We start from the raw sequence: 23,379 nt of genomic DNA, 5'->3' as shown, positions 1-23,379 counted from the left end.
TTAACAGATTAAACGATAAGTATGCTCATTTATGTAACATCCCGTTTTTCAGTTGAAATAAATGATATACCTATCTATTTTAATTCTTGTTACCTTTGTATATATAGCTTTGATTTTTAGATATGTATGAGTTCAGAACATTAGGTGGCTTTAGGCTGTAAATTTTAGAATGCGCAGTACATTTTAATGTTGCTGTATGTATTGTGCCTCAACGATATGTCCCGCAGCGTCAGCGCTAATTCACATAACATGTACAACATGGAATGGCTATGCTTGAATGTGTGGGGCGCATTGCAAAAGTCAAAGCCACTGTGACAGTCAGTTGGTGCGTGAATCTCGACAAGTTAAAATCAGTCTTCGTCTTCTAGCCATAGAAGAAGGCAGCACTGAGAGTCTCCTTCTCAAATAATTGCCGCCACACGATTAGAATCACAGTGTTTTGCAAAAACTGCACTGGTTAGCGGAGATTTATTAATTTGAGTTTGAAGACAAAGTTATATATTAATTTTTTGGTGCGGTTCTCTAATTATTTGTTTGAATTTTGTGAGATTGTTTTAAAAATTCCAAGACAGAGTTGCAAGAAGCGAGTGCTTTGCTATAAAAGAAAAAAAAAGAATTCAGAAATATATTTTGACTCAGCAGTGTGAACATTTTTGTGAAATGTAAACGTCCTCCACGGCTCGACTACTTGTAGACTCTATGTTCACCAATATATAGCGTAACACTTATGCAGTGCCCATTCTCTGGAGGAAGAGACAGACAAACTCCGCCAAAGTATAAGAAGTGAAATTTCCAGGTAAAATTTTTAAACGGATTATACATACTTACATATATTTACCGAATACCATTCAATCTTATCTGAGTCAATTTCGCAATTTGCTCACATCATTCAATAGCTCGGTGAACTCACATATGGTGTAGTGATATTTGAGTATAGTTGTCTTTTATAGTAACACGAAAAATTATTCGTTTCCTTTGAGTGAATCAAAAGAAATCGGTTGAACTGTAAGATTTTTTCTAATATTCAAGATCTTGGTACCTATATATAGTGTTAAGAGAAACTTTAATAAAGGATGCCAAGACAATGCACTGAAATGTAATTTTGCATTGAGATGAAGACGAAAATTTTCCATGGCTAAAGCCATATAATGCTGAGTCAGAGGAAATCTCTGCTAAAACTCATATTTATACAGATTCTATAAATATTTAATAATATACCTACTTAAATCAAAAGATTCTCAGAAAATTTTTAAAAATATGATTTTTTTCAGTGCTCATAACTTTGAGGATCTGACAATTTTGTTTTTAAGGAAGTGGGTAGCTCGAAATTATTTCGTAGCTATATAGTGGGCCATAGCATATCAATCTATTGTGATAGAGCGGTAATAGATAGGGCCTTGCCCCTAACGACAAAATTTAATTACATTATATCGACTAAAAGACGCCCGAAGGTGAGGTCAAATCCATCACCACCCACACCCCCATAATTTTGAATTACCCCAAAATTTTCGTTTTTGCTTAATAACAGATTCTACGACGGCTTAGTCGTTGATATTCTTTGTGTCAATGAACTTTAATACGAATCTCTATACGATGTACTACCTACTTTAAATTCAAAATTATCCTTTTTTTCTGCATAAATCACACGTTAAATGCTAATTCCCTTTAATTCCTCTTGTATTCTTTGTGCAGATCCACACATAAATTAACTTAACAATCTTAGTTGGTCTCATCACATGTCATGTGCCCACTGCTGGTACAGAGAGCACTTTTTCGCCACTCTTGCGCCCCAATTGAGTTCATTAACTAAAATTGAGGAATCGTCTGATTAATTTGGCTAAGAAAAAAACACAACAGATACCCGACTGATAAAGAAAAGAAACTACAGCCAAAAAGATACCAAACAAATGATGAAAACAATAGGGTAAATTAGATTGAATTAAATTGGTGCCAGACTGTTGCTATCATTTTCAGTTAGTTTCTTAATCAGTTCTAGATTTTTTGTTAAATTCTTTTTAATCAGAAAAAATCATTGTTTCCATCTTAGAGACGCAAAAAGAAAAAATATTGAATTTTTTTAGGATCAATTTTATCAAAATCAGTCTATGTAATAGAGTGCTTTCGTACATTGCATAAATTCTATACATAAAATTGAAAAATAATAGTACAGTCGGGTAAAAAAAAAGAAACCCAAAACACTAAATTACTCTTTGCGGCCAATAAAAGCGCTCTTTGCCAGAAACATCTGGAAAAATGATCGATAAAACTAGAAATAATTTTCTATTTCTCCTCGAAATGGAGCTTCCACAGGCATAGCTCGGGAACAAACTGTTATGTGATTTGCACAAGTACTTTATATGTACATTACATATAGAACATAATATATTTTACTATTCTGCAATGTTCTCATTTTATTTCCAAGAGACAAGTTCTACTTATTGAAAATATTTGCATATAATTTTGTAGTTATTCTCCCATCGGAGCACATATGAGATGCCAAATTTCTTGGCAACAGCGGAAGCTTTTTGCCGATATGCTACATATGGAGTGCCATTTGGGGACCAAGTTGACACTTCTCACAACGAAGAAAATCGATTAATTAATACCATAAGACTTAATTTGCATTGTGTGGCGTCAATAAATTGTTTATTAATATTACACGACTAAAACAAGCTACACGGCAGCTATTGTTGTGCGTGCAAAAGCTCACACAGGTGTATATGTACGTAACATCCTCCTAAATCTACATTTTAATTCTCAATTTGATATTCAGTGATGCGGGAAGGCACAGAAAAAAGTCCAGAATTCCCTCATTTGAATTCCAGTGACTAATTCAATAGAATTATACCACCATTTCTCCAATAAGGCGTCTAAATTGAAATCATATGATTCAAATTAGAGCGTGTGACAAATTATTCTGCGCATGTCTCATATGTATCGTGTATCTTAAATCCATTGATAACGCGCCGACGTTATGGTAATTGTTATTCCACGATATGTGTATTTGGGTATGCACTGCTATTTGGTTCATCAGATGAATTCTTTTTATTGGCACTTTAGTTAGGAGCTTTGTGAAATTATGTTTATAAAATCATTTAAAAGTCGTAAGAGTTTGTAAACTTTCTAAGCTTTTGTTTATCAAATTAAGTTAATTAAGCAAAAAAGGATCATAAGGATAATTTTTTAAATAATTTTATTGTTTAGTTACTTATTATTTTCTACAAAGATTTGTTTAAAAAAAAACCTCGAAGATAAATTTTATTTTATATCAACTTTCTATCTAAAATACGGAATATGTTTTGAAGTTTTAAAATAGTAGGTGTTTATTAAAAGCTTCAATAATTAATTCGTAGATAAAATTTTAGAAAATTCAAACTAGCAATCTCTTTATCATTCCACATTCCTTTTACAATTCAGGAAATTCTAAAAGCTAGCCTGACTAATACTTTTTCATAAACATATTTTTCCAGAACAGTGAGACTTCAAAATTGTGTTTATAGAACATCTAATTCCAATCTTAGGAACTCGTGTTTAACGATAATTAGAATACCAAATATCTTAATTCAATACCATCTAATTAATATGTCGAGAACAGTTGTATGTATTTAGGAATTTCTCCATGTGGCGTTCTATTAGAAATCACATATCATTCATAATTGGTTACGTTCTCTGGCACTGTGTCAACTAGTCCTCCTAGCCAATTTGCGAGTTACCATTAATTTTTTTTTATGTCTTAAAGATGTTCATCTAAAAGAATATTCTTTAATCGTTGCAGGCTGAATTTAATAAAAGAAAATGAACAGACACAATGACTTTTTTTCGAGAGGTATTTTAAACGATTGTTGAAGATTTATTCAAACATGTTGCGAGTTTAGCACCATTTAAAGAATTTCTGTTTATAGAAGTCAATGGTAATAAAGTGTTTCTTTTCGTGAAGAGCAAATAAAATATATATTTTATCCTTTTATCTATTCTCACAATAATACGATTCTCTATACGTTCTTTACACGAAATATTGAAGGAGATTGTGTTGGAATAGGTCACGCAAGGGTGTCGGAAAATCTTGGAAAAATGTATTTCCCATTGAGATAGAATAAAATAGTTTGAAAGGAACTTTTAGGGCTGGAAATTTCCTTTAAAATTGTTCTATTTTAGAAAAACCTCACACTCCAAAGTACAGGTTTTATGAACTCCATTATCGATTTTAATAATATTTTACAACATTAAGATTTTTTATAGGAACTCCTTTACTTTATTTTAGAAAACTATTTATGTTATGTTATGCAATTTTAAGGATTTTATACCTGTTCTAATGGATACCTACCTATTTTTGTCTTAACTCGAAAACAAAAAGAGAATACGAGAGTTACAAAAAAAAAAGATAATTTCCCCTACGTTACGTCATATATTTATTTCAGTTTTAGTTTGCTGCCTCTTCTTAAATTATTCCACGCGCTGAGAGAAATAAAGCTTCCTTTACATTTATTCTTCTAACCAGTAGATTTTAAATCATTTTGACTTAATCATTTAGCCTTACTCGCAAATGTATTTCTGTCAAGTTACAACCTCAGCCGCAAAATTAAATTCTTTTATAGGCTAATCTTAGGCAGACTCATGAATGGTGGATTCATGAAAACTTTTCCTTTTCGTCTCTCTGTTTTTTTGCAATGCTCTATTCAAATTATTTATTATAATTATTTCAATCCCAAAAATTGAAATGATTGAAGCACTGCATATATGTATATACGTGACAGGAAATTGTGTCTGTATTTGAGCAAAAATACATCGTGGTTATTGGCTCATTTGACTAGGTAGCCCCCCTCACTTTATACCCCCCCAGGCGACTTGGAATAAAAGCACTATTTTTAAACACGGCATGAAGCGAGTTTTGTTGTACGCAAAATTTCATTGCCGAAAATGCTACACGAATACTTACGTCATGTGTTTTTTATACCTATATGAATTCAGATACATACAATGGAACCAGGGCTTTATTTTCCACCAAAAGATACTATATAATTATTATTAACTCAGCATCAGCAATTGGTCATATTTTTTTTTGTTACAAAAATTCATTTCTATAAAGGTTAATGAACACTGTCTGTGACTAAATAACTCTTCGCGAAATGATCCTGAAAGTCCCAAACTTTTCACATAAATTTTGTGGCTCAATCAACAATCGTATAACTGCTAACTTTGCAGAAATGCTGCTTCCACGAAAGTTAAATTTTTAAAATTTAGGTCATAAATAGCTAAAATTAAACTTAAAAGATTCGTTCCACCTTTATTGTGTATGTATATGTAGCGTCGATTACATCATAACATTGAAAATATTTTCATTTTCGAGTTTATGACGGGTTTTACAACAAAATAACAAATTCCAAAGTGTTGAGCATTCCACGAAGAAAAATTTATAAGAATCATCAAATATTTAATCAGTCAATGCGTATGTTTATGGTAAATCAATCAATGAAAGTTTCAATACAGGGCAGTTTTTCGACGTTATTGTGATTTTAGCGTTATGCCTATTTAAATAATTAATATACCAATATTTGATTAACTAATCGCAATTTATTAGTCATTGAAAAAATAAATAACGTTACACATCAAAAAGAGAATATAAGAAGTGAGTAAATAAATAATGTTGGTACGTATTGCTCTCAAATACATACTTGTGGGCTTGGAAAAGCCCCAAAGAAGAATAAAAATCACTGCATATCAGCATTACAAACTTAAATATATTTATATTATTTTTCTATTTTTTTTTAAATAAAAATTTTAAAGCACTAAATTGCCGTTAAAAAATTACTTAAGGAATTGAAAATAAATATCATTCTCGTGGACACAGGATCAGATGTCTTTATAAAAGCGTTTAATAGGTGTATGCATAGAACAATGAATGGTATAATGCTGTACATAGTAATATGTATTCCAATTCGAGGTCAGGTTCGAAAGTGATTACATAGACATTTTAATTAATAGTAAATATTTCTGAGTTTTCAATATTAATCAATTCGTTAATTACCTATATGAAACGATTGACAAAGCGTCCATAAATTGATTCTTTATTCTTTATACTTTTTTTTCTCCATCTATTTGCAGACGTTGGTCGTGCAGCTAAAATCGTGACTCGAGATTTTCTGAGAAGTACCCACCGAGTTTAAAAATCCATTATATTTGATTTAAAGCATTGTGTTGTGGCGAAAATTCAGCAAATTGAATGGTTGCAGTAAAAAAGTAAATGTGACACCTGGATTCTTCAGTTTATGTTGTCAAGAAATTGAAAGTGGAAGATCTAAAGATAGACGTTACATGAGCAAAACCCCTACGCTCAAATTGATAAGCAACATTTGTACTTATTGGTGTGTTACGCACAGAACTACAAGACGCCACTGCGGCTTTGTGTACCCCCCAACAGAAGTACACTACCTAAAGTTCTGTAGTCTGAATAATAACTGAATGACATGCATATCGAATTTCTATAAATATTTATACAACCGATTATCATGAGATTCGCGTAATCACAAAACGTGAATTATTGAGTTCTGTGAACGCATCACCATTCTTGCTGAATAAGTATTTCGCACGAAAACCCATTTGCCAAGTCACATAAAAAGGATAAAAAAATTTTTAAAAAAATGGGCAAATAAATATGCTGAGAAAATCTAAACCAGGAAAGATTGCACACAGATATGGCTATAGATTTCTTAATTGGAGCTCTACTATTGCTCTCAGTGAGCGTCAATGTACTGGCACTTGGTGTCTTCTGGATGACACCAAGCCTCAGAACAACAGCCAATCGCTTTGTCATCAATCTACTTATTGTTAACCTCGTCTGCTGTTTATTCCTTGGACCATCTCTTCTGCTCAATTCATTTGATTTGCGTGATTCAAGAGATGATTCCAATGACCTATCAGATGCACTATCAGACATCAACTGCAGTAGCATCAATGGCACAGCACCAGGGTGCACAGAAAATATTATCTTCAAAGAAACTTCAGTTTCTGAGATAAAGAATACAATCGTTATTACGGAATTTGAGGAAAAGGTGAAGGAGTTGGATGATGAAGATGATTCAATTTTGCCAAGCAATCGTCTTTGGACTCTAGATGTGGCAGCAGCTTTGGGTGCTCTATCAGTACTCTTGGTGGTTGGAGATACGTGGTGTGCTGTGACTGATCCACTGCGATACCATACGAGGGTATCAGCACCGCGAGCATGGGCCCTCATTGGAGCTACATGGTGCCTAGGTATTGTCTTTGGTGTGGCATCATCATTTCGTGGGGATGACACTGTCTTGTACGAATCATATGGGATCTACGGAGCTGTGTTCTCATTTGCGTACTTCTTCGTCATCATCCTGCTGCCCTTTGGCCTGGTGTGTGCCATGTATTGGCGAATATTCCGAGAAGCACGTGAAAATGGGCTCAGAATGCGCCAAAATGGATCATCTCCACTCCTCCAGAGTGCTCTGAATCTCACATCTTTCAACACCCAACAATCACCGCAGAACTTTCCCAATGAGCGCCAATCGGCGCCTGGGGATCTTCCACCACGCGACGGAGGAGAGTACGAAGCCAAAGATTCGTGTACTAAGCCACTGCTACTAAAAAATAATCTCGAAATACCAAAGTCAATAGATAACAATCAGAATAACATCCTACTATCGCTATCACTGGAGAGTGGTGAATCAATGAGGCGAAATTACAGTGCACGCCAATTGTTCCCTCATGAGGACCTCGATAAGCTCAAATGTGACTTGAGGCATGCGAATTCCACGCCAAATCTCCAAAAGCTCACAACGGTGGTTAATGTGTCGGGACCACTGCTTCCTCTGCCCACGGTCCAGGTGCACCCAAAGGCCCTAAGCTACATGACATCCATCCGACATAGACTCTCTAATGCCTCATCACTGTTCAAGTATCGCGAGGAATCCCGCGCTGCTCGTATTAGTATTCTCGTGATAATCATGTTCCTTATTTCCTACATCCCATTTGGTATTCTCGTACTCCTCGAAGGTCACAGCGTGCCCCTCCTCAGTCCCTCCGATCGCACGCTCGTCTCCATCTTTGCAGTAGTGCTGGCCAATCTCAGTTCACCCTTCATCTTTGCCTATCGCAACAAACGTGTCCAACGTGGCGTAAGACGCCTAATGAGTATTAATGTCAAGAGAAATCAACGTCTTCAGCGACGCCGCAACAGCACCAAAACTAAGACCATCACCCTGGCCGCAGCAGCTACCAAGGCTGACGGGAAGTGTTCATCAAACTCCACAAATACTTTTGTGATGGAGGTGGAAAAGTGTGCGGACTTTGCGGTTGATCAGCAAAAGATTTACAACCAACATAATCTGCATCCACCCACCCATATTCCCGGCTTCGTACCACACTCTACGCCACCCCGTTCGAGCGATGTGCACTCGTTATACGATAAAAAGCATTCTTTGCTCAATAGAATGTGCGATACAACATGGAAAAAATGGGGCTGTACCACGGATTCTTGTGTCGGCGAACAAACAGATGTTTAATAAGAACACCCAACTACTACTCCTACTCCTTATAAGAGTGCACGGAATTTCTGTAATCGTGCCACAAGAATTTAAAACAATTATTAAACATTTTAATTTTCTCTGAAATATTCTCAGATTTGAAAATGAAGGAAAAAAACTCATATCAAGAATTTAAAAATTTAGAAGAAAAAAAGAATTTTCTTAAAGATATTCTTTAACACAATTTTCAGTATTTATGAATGAAATTACTTATCTTTTGTCCAATTCATGTTACGCCAGATAAAAATGTATTTTTTAATATTTAGTATAATTAGATATTAAAATATTTACAGAGTACCACTGACTAGACTGTATAGTTGAAAATTATTTTTTTAAAAGTTATTTGATAGTTTTGTAAAAATAAATATTAATAATAACTCGACGATTTATCTTTCATATTTTGACATTTTTATCTTTTTTTTTGCAAAAAAAACCTATCTTAAAAAATATTTATTAATTAAAATAAATTCTTTAGCCATTCTGCCATGAAGAAGAATTTCTATTAGAATAAAAATTATGAATGAAAATTCTGAAAAATGAAAAATTTCATTGAATTTTAATTTATATCTTTTGCATATATTTTCTTTTACTGTATATTTTTTTAGACTTTCTTAGTTTAGAACTATTTTGCCAACAAAAAATAATCACCCAAAAAAAACTTTAATGTGAATAATCCCTCTCTATCTTGAAATAATTCCAAAAACGAATTTATCTTAATAGCAATGCCAGAAGAAAAAAAATGGAATGCGATTTCTTGACATTCTAAACACCCACATAATAATGTATTATGTACCCCACAATATATTAGGTATTTATTTACATAGTTAGATTTCTTTAAGCATTTGCAAAGAACGTGGGAATTGAAGTAGAACATTTTTTTTCTTTCAATGTACATTTAAGATGCATTAACACCAAATAGCTTATGAATCCATGATTCTAAAGATTTTAGAAAGTTACAAAAAATTTTAGTTGAATAAAATTTATAGAAATTGTATCAATTGAAGAATTATTTTATTTTTTATACATACTAAACAGGAATGCTCTTAAATACAAAATATTAAAAGAATTTATAATGTAAATGATGTAAAATAAAAAAAATGCCAAATTGTAAAAATAGTGCTGAATATTTTTCATTTTTTTCTGATTTTCTTTTAAATTATTTTTAGAATAAAAAAAATTGACGGATTTATTAAAAATTAATCCAAATCATGTTAAAGAGAAAGTATGTAAATAAAACGTTGAGATAAAAAGAAGCAGAAGTGTTTGTGGAAATCCATAATTTTAAGGGTTTGGAAAATAGACTGAAAATCTATTTTCCCGTTGAGAATTCGCAACAAGATAATTTTTATTGGAAAATTTTAAGATTTCCCAGAATTCAGGAAAAAATCATGTTACTGTACAGCTATGCATTGCTACACCGTTGGTCCGATCGCGACGAAATTTGGTACAGAGGTTATTGAAACCAGAGGGTTTGGAGTGGCCATATTCATTTTCCTCCCGGAGCCCCCCTTCGTAGCGCCCCCATATAATTTTCACTCATTTTTTGCGATTATTGAATTTGGCGCCCAAATTGTAGTTTCAAAAGCAGCCACTGGCAATTTTAGGCACTGTTGGTTAAGGAGAAACTGAAACGGATGCATTTTACCTCTATACGTCTCCCTCACTTTTTCAGTTTTTCGCAATTTTCTCGCGTTTTTCGCCGAATTTTCCGGGGAAATCGCATTTTTAGAAAACAATTTCTATTTTTCCGTTAAAGTTCAAATCAAGTTTCATAAAATATTTGTTTCATGTAAAAATATTTCATATAAAAATGTTTCATGCAAAAAAGTTTCATGTTTGTTCAATACAGTAGAGGTCCACATGTAAGAACAATTGGATGTACTACTCTCGCGCATAAGTTTTAATGCACGAGAAGAGTATATCCCATTCTTACGTGTGGACCTGCACTGTATTGTAAAATTGTAAAAAAAAATGTATTGTTTTGACTTGTTTGATAACAAACTCAAAAATTCATAAAAATAAGCTCTTTTACGAGTTTTTAAAAGTTGATAATAAATAATTATACCTCCATTGTAATCTTAATATTGAAAGAAAACTGAAGGGACAAAGTTTTCGTGAAAGAAAATCCCCAACATAGAACGTCGGGATACTTTAAGAATTTATTCTTATTTACCTTAATTTAAGCAGGTAAGCTCTATTTATGAACACTTTTCACACAAAACGGATTAGTTTAACATCTTTAATTTGTTCTAGGACTTCTAGTGAGGTAGTTTGAGGCGTAAAAACTGCCAAAAAAAGACTCAAAGCAATTCAACCATGGAGGAACTTTCTGATTCATCGGATGTTTTTATAAAACTCGAGGTAAATTAGCATTTTATTCCGATCAATTTCAGCGGATGTAAATTCTTTTGTGCCCTAAAAACTTTGGAGAAAATCTATTTTTTCATTACAATCTTAATTTTAAAGAGATTCGCTTGGTTTAATTAAAAATCAATACGCACAGCATAAGTTTACGGAAAAGACATGCTATATAATACACTATATATGCTATATAATGAGCATAAGATGATTCGCGCAGGAATTTAAAAATAATGGACCACTTACATAAATTGTCAATATGCTTTCTTTCCAGCCAGGACATTTCTCAGAAACAGACACAATCGATCAGGAACCACCCAGAAAGAAACGAACTGACTGGGATCATCACAACACAGCCCTCCTACTCAAATTCTGGCGCAGAAATCTTCCAACATTGCGACGGGAGAAGAGACATTCGAAAACAATGGAAGAGATTCGTGAGGCACTCTGCAAGTATGGTGTGAGAAAAACTTCTGCAGAAATCAAATCCAAAATGAAGAATTTGCAATCAAAGTATAGGTAAAAAAAACAATCAAATATTTTGTTTTATGTTCGATTTAATACTAACAACATCACTTTACAAAAAAAAAACTGCACAGAACTGAAAAGAGTAGGATGAAGGAGAATTTAAAGTACAAAACAACATGGGTCTTCTACAATGATTTTCACTCAATGATGATGCAGCATCCCATCTCGCATGATCCCCTCAAGTCTGAAGATGAAAATGAGTTGACAAATAATGTGGAGTCCAACTCAAATCACAGCGTTATCTCGCTGAATCCTCAGGATGCTGATGTTGAGGAGATTTACAAAGTTGAACCTGAACATCGTCCCCCAACTCCGCCACCACCCAAACGACATGCTGAAAGGAAATTAGTTTCAGTACACGAAGACCTACTGCAGGAAATCAGACGCTCGAATACAGTTAGTGAGCGAAACGAAGAGAAGGTGCACAATCTTCTCCACGAAGCCAATGAAATTGCAAAAGAGCAGCTAAAGCTCACCAAGGAACTCCTTGAGAAATTAGTGAAATAAATATATATACTTACAGCTAAAGATTTCACTTGCAATCTCATCTCGAATCCTCATCCCCATTCCATCTTCATCTATTGCAATTGGTGCTAAGCGGGGAGATTCCTCATCACTTGGAGATTCATTCAACAGGTCATTTCTCTCAATTAGAATATTGTGAAGAATACAGATGGTTTTCATAAGGAGCGGTACACGATCTGCTTGGACATTCTTACACTTTTCCAGCCTGGGAAAACGCTTTTTGGCCTGTGCAAAAGCATCAACAACACACTTATGAGATTTCCTAAGAACAGCATTGAAGTACACCTCATTCGGGGATAGATCAGTGTTGTGGTAGGGTGTAATCAAGTAGGGCTGAAGTTGAAAATTCGAGTCTCCAACGAGGAAGATGGGAACGGAAGCTTCTCCCAACTTGCGAGACATGTCGTAGAATAATTTATTGCATTTGTGGTAATCTTTGAGGAGAGATTTCTCAAAGACATCACTCCTCTCGTCCGACAGTCCCACTTCCACGTATGTAAATTTATTTCTGTAAAAAGAAAAATTAATCAGGAAAATTCCCTAAAAAACTACTTAAATCTAACCTGTGATCAGCTGCTGCTAAAATCTTCATAGAAGATCGCATCTTCTTATCAATGGTTTTCACAATTATCCGGAAGAGTCCTAGAAAAAACAATTTAATTAAAATAAGATAAATATAATTAAGGGAAGTAAAAGCTTACCAACAGCCCCATAAGCTTGAGGAAGTCCCGACAGAGCCTCAAATCCTTCGCGATTCTTCGAAATCGTCTCAGCCGTTGGAGGATAAAACTTCATAAATTCCTCTTGCAAGATCAAATTGACTCCATAGCAAAATTCCAAAAGAACCTTTGACACAGTCCCTCGGTCAATCCCAAAAATCTCCCCGATTGTCTTGAAGGATTCCGTGGATGCTAAAACAGCCAATGATACAGCAACTTGCTTCCAAACTGGAATGATCTTCAATCTATTCAGTTGAAAGGACAATTTATCCAGAATGAAGTTGAATGATCCTTTTGATATGTGAAATCGTTCCAAAAACTCTTCTTCTGACAATCTGGGCATCTCCATTCCCCGAAATGCATTAATTTCCGATGATAGTGACTGGAAAGAGACGGAGATTGAACTAATCTTGCCCAGGAAGAGCAGAACATCCACCAACCTGTGATCCCTGTGATGCTGCAGCTTCTCGTTCTCTTGCAACTGTTGCGAGATAAATAAGTGTGAGACGTTTAGCTCGTTGTCTGGCTGCTGCACTGATCCTTTGGTGAATTATAGCTCGCATTCGAAGCTGCCGTATCCTTTCGGACATGAGGAAAATTTGCAAAAGTTCGGGTGCAGACATTTTTCTGTTAAATTTTTGCTATGCTACTGACAACATAAACACCATTGTGGTGCCCTTTAACCAACGACTTCTGCACTTCCATTCTACACTACTGGAAAATCATATGAAGGATTTTATTTTATTTGATCGTATCCTGCGTTTTCTGCGTTTCCTGCTTTTATTCAATTTTATTTTCTTTGGAAAAAATCATATTTTCCTTTATTTTTAGATTTAATTTCTTCCTCAAAATAATTAATCTTCTGAATCAATCACAATGGGAATCGTCGTGGAAAATATAAAAAAGTTTCCATGGAAATTGGTTGTAGGGTACACCACCCGGGAGCATAATGTCAAAAACATGTGCTTTTATGCTGTTTGTTATTAAAATTGTAATAAAAAACAACAACGTGTGAAATGGAAGCTTTAAGTGAATTTACAACATTCTTACAAAAGGATTCTCGGCTGGATTTAAAAGCCGTGGCTCTATCGCACATTCTGAGTCAGTTTACCTTTTTTCTGAATTTATTATATTTTAATTAAAATTTCTTTTATTAAAAATTGCAGGTCTTAGTGGAAATGTCGAAGGTCGATCATTGTTATCAAACGCCCCGGAGATACTTAATTTAATCCTCAATCTCACGACTGATCCAACGCAGGCAATCAGCAAGGATGCTGTTCTCACGCTTGTTAACATTTCCTCCGAAGGAAGTGGAGCAAAAGCCCTTCTTGGCGTAAGATTAAAACAAGATTTTCTTTAAAATTTAAAGATTAATATTTAAAAAATACTTTTTCAGTGCTCCAAAGTTCTGGAAATCCTTTTTGATGCTATTTTCAATGAAAAATCTTCCCTAGCGGATGCATGGTGCATGATTCTGTGCAACGTCAGTCGTCAGGAAGAACTTGTTGATCAAATTCTTGAAGAAGTCGAAAAGGATGAAAATATTCTGAATAAATTGGTGATTTGCTTCACCAGGATGGGATACAATAAAGCAGGAAGCAATCTTCACTATATTGGTAGGAATAAATGATTTATTATTCGTTCTGAACTCTGAAATAATCAAATCTTTTTTTTTTTTAACATTCTGTAGGTCCAGTTTTTAGCAACTTCTCTCAAAGTTCTCGAGGAAGATCAATGCTGTGCAACCGAGAGAAGATGTTTCTCCAGAGAATTCTTCCATTTGTACAGTACAAAGAGAGTCTCATTCGTCGTGGTGGAGTTGTGGGATTCTTGAAAAATGTTTGTTTCGACACAAGTCTACATGATTGGTTAATGAGTGAGGAAATCAATGTGCTACCATTTATTCTCCTCCCACTTGCCGGACCGGAAGAGTTTGACGATGAAGATAATGACAAATTCCCAATTGAGCTACAAGTAAGTGCAGATTAAACAACTAAATATTTTCCACCTTGAAACTAACAAGAGAAATATTTTATTGTAGTACTTAAGCCCGGATAAGGAACGTGAGGAAGATCCAGACATTGCTTATTGCAACTCTGTGCAACACGCAAGAATCGTGAGTATCTCAGGCAAAAGGGTACGTATGAAATTCTCCGTGAATACCACAAGTGGGAAGTGAAGCAGGGTGATGAGTGTAGACAAACGCTACTTGCGTGCGAAAATGTTGTCGATGTGCTGATAAGAACTGAAGATGAAATTGCCCATGATAATTTGAAGCAGATGGAAATTCCTGATGATGTGAATCGACAACTGGAAAAGTTGGATTTACTAAATAACGAAAATGAACCACAATAATATACATTTTATATTGCCTTTGTGTACATATAAATAATTAACATAATCTGTGCAACTCTCTTTCTGTAAATCCCACACAATTTCACACACTTCCCGGTAATTTTCTCCTCATAATTCGTATTTTATCCGTCTGTCGTACTTGCATTGTTGTAATCATGGAGGGTTTCACGTCTGCCATTGTGATACCATCGGCTGTCACGTGGAAGTTCTTGAGGAAAAGTGCCAGGATGGTTTTCATCGAGAGGAAGGCATACTTATTGCCAATACAATTCCGGAGACCACCGCCGAATGGGACATAACTGTAGGGGTGCCTTTGAGCTACATTTTCAGGTAGAAAGTGATCAGGGTAGAAGTCATTGGCCCTGGGTCCCCAGATGCTCTCCAATCTGTGAAGACGGAAGCTGAAGAGGAGTAGATTTGTTCCCTCAGGAATCACTCCGTTTGCTTGAAAGAAAATCAGGTTTTCAGGGAAATTTCTTTTCAAGAGCTATAAAGTTCTAATTTAATTTAAATAAAAAAAAACTTACAGAATTTTGTATCTTCTGTACAAACTCGTCCACTAATGGGAAGAATAGGGAATAATCTCATCGTTTCCTATTAAAAGAAGAAACAACAATAATATTTTTTTAATCAATTACAGATCACAAAAATCGCATTATGGTATTTTCCATGACATCATAGTTAATATGCTATGATGTCAATTGAATATTCATTATGTGCGCGTTGTTTTTTTAAGTCTTTCACGACTTGCATTACTTTGCATTCCCTCACCTTTAACACCATCTCCATGTACGTGAGCTTTCCTGCATCTTCAAAAGTCATTTCAGCCGTTGGATTTGGATTCACACTGCGAATCTCCTCTAGAACTTTGTCCTGAATATCCTGATGAATGGCGAGCATGAGGAGTGTGAAGGAGATCGTAAGAGCGGATGTATCATGTCCAGCAGCAATCATTGTATCCACTTCATCCTTAACATTTTCCTGCGTAAACTCCCCATCGAGATGGAGTTTCAGGAGACGATTAATGAGAATGTGCGGCTTCCCGGTGCTATCATTGGACATTTCCGTGAGATATTCCTGCTTTTTCTCTTCAATCAGCGTATTGGAGAGCCTATATGCAATTTCGAAGAATTTTGTTTCCTGCACAAACTGTTTGGAATGCTTGTAAATGGCATCGATGTAGTACCAAACTTGGAAAAATCTCTTCCCAACAATCTTCCCAATACTATCCACGGCTTCGAAGTAATCCAGATTTTTGCCATTTTGTACATTAATATTGAAACCAAGAGTTGTCTCACAAATCATCTCTAATGTGCAGTAGTAAATGTATTTGAGGAAGTCGCGATCACTATGCTCCACGACTCTATCGAGATTGGAGAGCATTGTCTTGGCCTTGGCATTGAAAATAGGCAGGAATGTTTGAATAGTTTGTGAATTGAATGATGGTGTCAGCAATTTTCGATGCGTTTTCCAGATGGGACCTTTTGTACATTTGCAGAAAAATCATACATAAACATTAATCTTTTCAAACTGCTCTCACGCTATGTAAAATCATGTGGGTTCGTGAGAGTAAATAAGATATAATAATGTAATTTTTGGAATATTTTTTTATATATTGTGAAGAAGAAATTTTCCTCAATTTTTTGATCTAAAATTCCTTCTAAAATAAGAAATAAATAAAACAATGCAATGATAATTACCAGGTGCTGTTGCTAATCCGGTGGGGCAATGAAAGAATCGGTAAACGTCCAATTTATTCAAACATCCCGTAGTCATTGTGAGGGTTTTCACATCTTCAGGCGTTGAAATCACAACATAAATTTGTGGCCCAAGATGTACTTTTGTTGGTCCATCAACATCTTTCAGCAATCTCATTAAAACATGCAAATAATCTAATGACGAGAAAGATCATTTAATCATCCTACTTGTATAATTACAGCCATTGTAATTCGCTATTTTTTTCTTAGCTCATAATAATGTGCAAAATAGACATAATTCTTCTCACAATATAGCAAGAATTTCCCGCCTTTTTTTCTCCATTCAACTTCGCATTACTTCATTAAATGGAAGAGTAAAAGAGATATGAGAGAAAAATGTTTTTTTTTTGCAGAATACGCGTTCTAAGGTGCAAAAATAATTGCTGTGATTGAACTTGAATGTAAAACATTTTGAGAAATTGTAAATGCAGCAATGACAAAGAAAATTATTGCGACATTGACTGCATTTCTTATGGTCAAGAGTTTTTCTCATGCGATTCGCATTCTGTTCTGTAGCGTATTGCTGTGCAGATCGAGCAGATAGTGCGTAGAATCTGTTTTACTAATTTAAAAAGAAAATTTTGATTTTGTGTCTTCCCAATTTTAGAAGAAGATTCAATGGGCGTGAAAGTTGACGTGGGAATTTATTGATCAATTAAGCTTTACAGAGAAGCCCAAATACAACGAAAATATCCCTTCTAACGTAATTTTAAAAACATTTTTTTTTATTTTAATAAAATTTCTTGCTTATAGTAAGATTAATCTCAATATCAAAGAAACTGGCATTAAGCGACTTAATTAAATTGAAAGACAGCATAAAATTTTTTTTTTTTAAATTTTTTATCTCTATTTCCCACCTAAAACACCAAGAAATATGTGAAACGTAAATTATTTACTCAATATTAATGCAAATTTATGAATTACCATGATTTTTATGTCATCTGGAAGTAACAGTTTCGAGTACAGCTACATCAAGGATAAAAATCTTATGCTTATTGAGATCATTGAAATCGTCTCTTCGTTGTAGAGAAAATTAAATTAAACTCAACTCAATTAATTAAAAACTTTCATTTACATAAATGAAAACTTTGAGAATTAATTTTCTATGCCTTAATTTTAAATCATTCACAAATTTTTAACAACCTCATAAGAAAATTTTAAAATAAATTTAACTTTTACTGAATTTTTATTGCTTGAATAAAGGAGCGATAAAAAAAAATAAATTGCGTAGATAAAATTAAAAAAAAATTCATTAAATTCTTACAAAAAAAAATTGCAACATCCATTAACAAGATATTTAAAAATAAACTTCTTATTCTCAAAAAATGCTAATTTACTAAAAAATGAAAGAAAAAGTTAAATGAAACATATTTAAAAATAATATAAGAAATAAAATTAAATAAATTGAAGCAATTCTCCGCAAAAATGAACAAAACCATACCGAGAAAGAAATTTGCAATAAAGCACCAAATTTATCTTTCCAATGAAAAAGTTAATTTTTTCTATTAATAAAATTCTTTTGAAATTAATTTCGGTGATCGGAAAAATCGCAATCTTTTGTAATTCTTCGGCAAAACAAAGATCAAATGCATTTGCATATTATTGCAATAAACTGTAATTTCCATTTGTATTCCTTCAATTAAACTAATTAATAGTTTGTATTTAACATCTAAGTGGAAATTCCAAGTTTCCTCTTTTTTTGTCTTATTAAAAAAATGATAAAGTGTTATTTTTTGAGAAGAATCCCTCGATAAGTCAATAAACTAATGAATTCAGAGAATAAAGCGGGGCAATACGAATTTATAGTTATGATCACATTTCATTGCGTAATAATCAACAATTTCAATACTTCGGCATGCTCAACTATGTTGTATTCTCTATACTACCATAATTTAGTCAGCATAATTCACTTTCACTATTGTATATTATTTTATAGAGATTTCTTTCTTTTTCTTATGGAGAAGTAGGTTAGAAGAATTTAAAAAAAAAAGCGTTCTATTAACTCACCTTCTTGATCGTGGCCAAAGAATGAGAGGGCATTTCCAAAGAATGGTAATCCTTTTTGGAATAAATCACACCAAAAGATTTAATACGAGGAAAATCCCATAAAAATTGTCACAAAATTATTTTTATTTTACCTTTAATTCTTGGCAATTTCCGCAATTTCCACCTCCCAATGAGAAATTTTCGTATTTCCTGAATTGACGCCAAGATCACAATAATACCCGCAGTTAGGATGAATGGCAAGAGAAAACCCATATTTGTGTGATCACCACTTTATTTAGACTTTGTGCAGAAACCACTCTGAAAGCGCTCAAAGCTTTAGTTAGAATATCGTTTGAGTAATGAAATGTTACTGACTTGTCCCCAGAAAATACGGCGCTATTTAACATTTTCTCCTTCACCGGATTATCCGTACATCGGAGGAAACAGTTTTGTGACTTCGTGCAAGCTTCGCACAGGTGTGCTCACAATACACAGCCTCACAGACGCACATGTGACGATCGGTATCATATAACAATTAATGTCACTATCATTAACTTCAAATACCTTTAATATTCATTAATTTTTATTAATTTCACTGCTTTTTTAGACGTCAAAACAACCACAATGCTACAACAACAAAAAAATAATTTTCTAAGGAAAAGAATAGCTTTGAGGACATAAAATTTGAAATTTCCCAGACAAAACGAACGTCACATTAGTAATTTTCTCTCGCACATACAGTTTCACCTGTTTGTTCAATTTGAGATTGAAATTACAAGAAAAAGCACCTGAACATAGGCAGATTTATATCTAATATCATTCACAGGTGAGAGTGGAGGAATTTATATCAAGAACGCGCATATACCGTAATTGAAAATTTATGTTATACAATAAGCCGGTTAAATGGTTCAAGGTAAGGCACATAGAACATAAATGACCTAAATACATTTTCTATTTAATTATATACGGAAATTTGATACATATAAAAATACATTCATCGTTGTATGCTTTAAAAATATTAATCTCCTTTTTAAATAATGGCATGAATGTCCTGTAAATCACACTTGAGGAATCTCATTTGCTGGACAATCAAACAGCTTTATTTAAGTACAAAATCCTTAAAATTAAAAGGACATATTGCGTTTCTTCATCCCACGCAGTAACCCAAAGACCAAAGAATATACAGTGAAGATCCGCAGTAAATTAGGATATCTTCATGTATTTACGATCCTCATAATTATCCTTGCAAGGACTCACAAGCCTTGAAAGGATAAAGAAAAAAAAAGAAACAGAAGTTAGTAAAATAAAATCAAAGAAAAGATCAAGAAAAAATACTGAATGTTCACTTTCTACTGCAGTTGAATTCCTTCAAATACTAATTAATCTTTCACCTATTTGACCCTTTCTCTAACACGCAGTTCATTAATTTGAGCAATTTTAATCGTTGTGTACATCGCGCATTTAAGTTCATCCATACTTAGGGATCGTGATGTAAAGAATTCAAACTCCCGCAGAAGTTTTACAAGGACGATTTTCATAACAAGCATAGCATATTTGAGTCCAATGCAATTCCTTGAGCCAGCACTAAAAGGGATATAGCTGTAGTATGGGATATTTTCAAAATTCTCAGGGAGGAAACGTTCGGGTTTGAATGCATTTGAATCCTTTCCCCATACTTTTGGATCACGATGCACGAGGTAGGTAACGATTATTATGTGGACTCCTCGGGGAAGAGTGCAAGTTTTCAGTTGAATATCCTCCGTGGGTTGACGGCCAATGAGTGGGGCTACAGGATAAAGCCGTAGAGTTTCCTTAAAAAGAAGAAAAGATGAGAAAAGCTTGAAACATTCTTGCTTAAGAATTCTGCTTAGAATATTCTGTCTGGTGTTATGTTATGCTGATTGATTTGAATTAATAATAGATTGGACAGACTTAATGAATTATGCTCGCAATGAAAATTATAAACATTTACTTGGAGGCTCTTGTTGCTACATTAGTTGTTTGTCGTGGTGATGCATTAGATAAACGGAAATCATAAAAAGAACATAATGTACCTTGATAACCAGTTCCAGGTAGTGCAATTGAGCAACTTCCTCCGCAGAAATATTCCCACTAGTACCACAAATTCTCAAAATTTCCTCTCGACAGTGATTTTGCGCCTCAGGATGCATCGCGAGCATTAGTAAGATGTTCTGCATTGTTACAGCAGCAGTTTCAAAGCCCGCCAGAATCATTATTTCCACCGTATCATACAAGTTATTTTCCGTAAATGTTCCCTCTTCCAACAAATTAACCAAATGATTCATAAATGTTGCGGTGGAATTGCTGGGGATCTCCGATGAATTTTCACGTTGACTGTTGCGATCTCTAATGTGTTGATCAACAACCTTCTTTGTCATACCGTGGAGAACATTCAGTGATCGTGCATACAACCGCCCAACTGGTGTCCACCGGAAGATCCAGTTAACTTGTAGGTAGAAATTAAAAAATCTCCTTGCAACGATCTTTGCATAATTATCAATTGCTTCGACAAATTCAACATGTTTCCCCTCCTGCAGGTTGAGATCCACCCCAAATGTCGTTGCACAGATCATGTCGAGAAAGCAATTGTGTACAACATGACGAATGTCATGATCATTCGTTTCGATGCTGTAGTGCATTTTCCCAACGAGTATGTCGATTTTTGCATTAAATAGAGGGATAAATGTGTGCACAACCGGTGATGTAAAGTGTGGATTTAGCAACCTCCGATGTTTTTTCCACACGTGACCTAGAGAGAGAAATAAACATTCCAGTATATATCAATATGAAATTAAAAGTTAATTGTGTGAATTCTCAGACATTCTGTGGCGATCATTCATTTTCAGTATGTGATGATTACATACCTGGAAGAACAAGTAAATTTGTTTCGTTGAAGAGATATCTATAATGGTATGTTTTATCCAGACAATCTGATGATGTCAAAAGAACTTTCACATCCTCGTGATTTGCAACGAAAATGTGACACAGAGGACCCAAAAATGCAGCATTAGACGGTGTCTCAACACTCTCCACTATGTTTAGTAATTCAGATAAAAGATCTGCGTGAAAAATCAAGAAAAATATTTAATTTTTAGATGCGTTTTCTTGTTAAAAACATAAACTTTGAGCTCTGAGTATGATGAGAGTTTTTTTTCGTTGATTTTGTATCAATAATTTGTTTAGAAAAAGTATTTAATTTGAAAAAAACATAATGCTGATCTGTGAATAAAGAAAATTAATAAAAACGGATCATTTCGGTTCAATGAAGAGTTTTAGTCTTGTTGAGAATTAACTTTTTGTTCTGACTTCTTTAATAAATTAATTTAATTCACAAAATTAATTCAACTTAATCAACGATACATAACAAAACATTTTATCTTGATTTACTGTGCACAATTACATTTACACATAATCTGTCCAAGAATCCGGCTTCATATCGGATAAAAAGATACATAAATTAAACATAAAAATTAATTTATGTATTGACGAAGCTAAATTGTGTTAAACTCATCATTTATGCATACATTCCACTCTATTCGTACCTTCATCCTTTTGCTTGAGAAACCGAACTGAGCATCCTAGAAAAGGTAGTGAGGACACTGCCGGCATATTCCAAATTTTAGCAACAATCCTGAAGTAATTTAAAAAGTGTTTGGAGAATAAAGACAGTCCACAGAGAGCTACAGTAAAAATGATTGTAAACAAGTAAATTGAGATCATCTTGAGTGATTGTGTTCACGTTTTAAGTGATTAAAATTAACTGATATTAGAAGCACATGAATGCACAGTGACGGCAATACTTCATTCACTGCACTTCACAGGCTCTCCTCTCACAACTTTTAATCGGTTAAAGTCAACCAGATTCTTGTATTTCCACATATATGGATTTAAATTGAATGACTTGACAACGAAAATGTAGCCACATACACCTCCGTGCACTCAACTATTCAGAGCAATACTACTGAGAGGTAGCGGATTTTATCTCTAACGAGGATTTATATGTAAATAGCCATCACATATCAATAAATTGTAGCTACGTGAGTAATTGTACAATATAAAAGAATTGTATTTCTGAGATTACAATCAATTCAATCACATTATTTTATCCGATGTTGCATTGCTTCTCAATATCACGTCGTGTGTCTCTCTCGCGTAGATTCATGTTAATTTTACTCTTTCAATTTCCTTCCTTTTAATGTTGTCTGTTTTAGGATAAAAAAAATCAGCGCCAAAGCATTGCCTTCTGATAAATACAGGCAAAGTATTTTACTTGCCTAACACTACATTTTCTTATCTACACGTTATCACCTGAAGGAGAAATCTCATTCAGTCTAAGTTCAACTTCAAGAGTGTATAGAAGTGGCGAATCTTTTACTTCTATTTGTCTCTTACTGGTAAAAGCATTTAAATCAAGTGTAAGCGTAAAAAAACTCGATTTTTGTTAAAAAGAACTAGGTAGATGTTTAAACAAATTAATCTGCAAGAGGAATAAAAAAATCTCCAAAGAAAAGTAATGAGAGTAATTTCGATTTAAATACTTGAATATGATCTTCCTCAATTGGTAATACATTCTCTGTTTTA

At 34.0% G+C, this 23,379-nt stretch overlaps 5 protein-coding genes across 5 annotated transcripts; 2 read left to right on the top strand and 3 right to left on the bottom strand.

Moving 5' to 3' along the window:
* Positions 1-335: 335 nt before the first annotated feature.
* On the top strand, positions 336-9,802 carry LOC129787558 (uncharacterized). Its single transcript, XM_055823267.1, has 2 exons — positions 336-796; positions 6,103-9,802. Exon 2 carries the CDS (start codon positions 6,693-6,695, stop codon positions 8,526-8,528), a length of 1,836 nt encoding a protein of 611 aa, XP_055679242.1. The 5' UTR covers positions 336-796; positions 6,103-6,692; the 3' UTR covers positions 8,529-9,802.
* A 1,644-nt stretch (positions 9,803-11,446) lies between these two features.
* Positions 11,447-13,375, bottom strand: LOC129787595 (uncharacterized). Its single transcript, XM_055823312.1, has 5 exons — positions 13,120-13,375; positions 12,662-13,061; positions 12,524-12,602; positions 11,957-12,468; positions 11,447-11,769 (listed from the first exon to the last, which is right to left on the bottom strand). Exons 1-5 carry the CDS (start codon positions 13,300-13,302, stop codon positions 11,714-11,716), a joined length of 1,230 nt encoding a protein of 409 aa, XP_055679287.1. The 5' UTR covers positions 13,303-13,375; the 3' UTR covers positions 11,447-11,713.
* Positions 13,376-13,620: 245 nt separating this feature from the next.
* Positions 13,621-15,080, top strand: LOC129787614 (protein HGH1 homolog). Its single transcript, XM_055823337.1, is given in 6 exon segments — positions 13,621-13,780; positions 13,846-14,012; positions 14,076-14,295; positions 14,370-14,653; positions 14,721-14,760; positions 14,763-15,080. Coding segments are annotated over 6 exon segments (1,068 nt in total). The 5' UTR covers positions 13,621-13,695; the 3' UTR covers positions 15,035-15,080.
* LOC129787575 (cytochrome P450 4C1-like) lies at positions 15,022-19,631 on the bottom strand. The gene is made up of 6 exons (XM_055823288.1): positions 18,930-19,631; positions 18,799-18,849; positions 16,735-16,926; positions 15,806-16,515; positions 15,562-15,628; positions 15,022-15,478 (listed from the first exon to the last, which is right to left on the bottom strand). Exons 1-6 carry the CDS (start codon positions 19,048-19,050, stop codon positions 15,117-15,119), a joined length of 1,503 nt encoding a protein of 500 aa, XP_055679263.1. The 5' UTR covers positions 19,051-19,631; the 3' UTR covers positions 15,022-15,116.
* An 80-nt stretch (positions 19,632-19,711) lies between these two features.
* On the bottom strand, positions 19,712-22,911 carry LOC129787579 (cytochrome P450 4c21-like). Its single transcript, XM_055823292.1, has 5 exons — positions 22,895-22,911; positions 22,341-22,429; positions 21,663-21,857; positions 20,832-21,547; positions 19,712-20,588 (listed from the first exon to the last, which is right to left on the bottom strand). Coding segments are annotated over exons 1-5 (1,422 nt in total). The 5' UTR covers positions 22,897-22,911; the 3' UTR covers positions 19,712-20,168.
* Positions 22,912-23,379: the final 468 nt, after the last annotated feature.

This window comes from Lutzomyia longipalpis, chromosome 1 (assembly GCF_024334085.1).
Source record: "Lutzomyia longipalpis isolate SR_M1_2022 chromosome 1, ASM2433408v1".
NCBI classification, from domain to species: Eukaryota; Metazoa; Arthropoda; class Insecta; order Diptera; family Psychodidae; genus Lutzomyia; species Lutzomyia longipalpis.
Note: the sequence above shows the minus strand (reverse complement) of the source record. Positions and strands in the feature narration are given on the sequence as shown.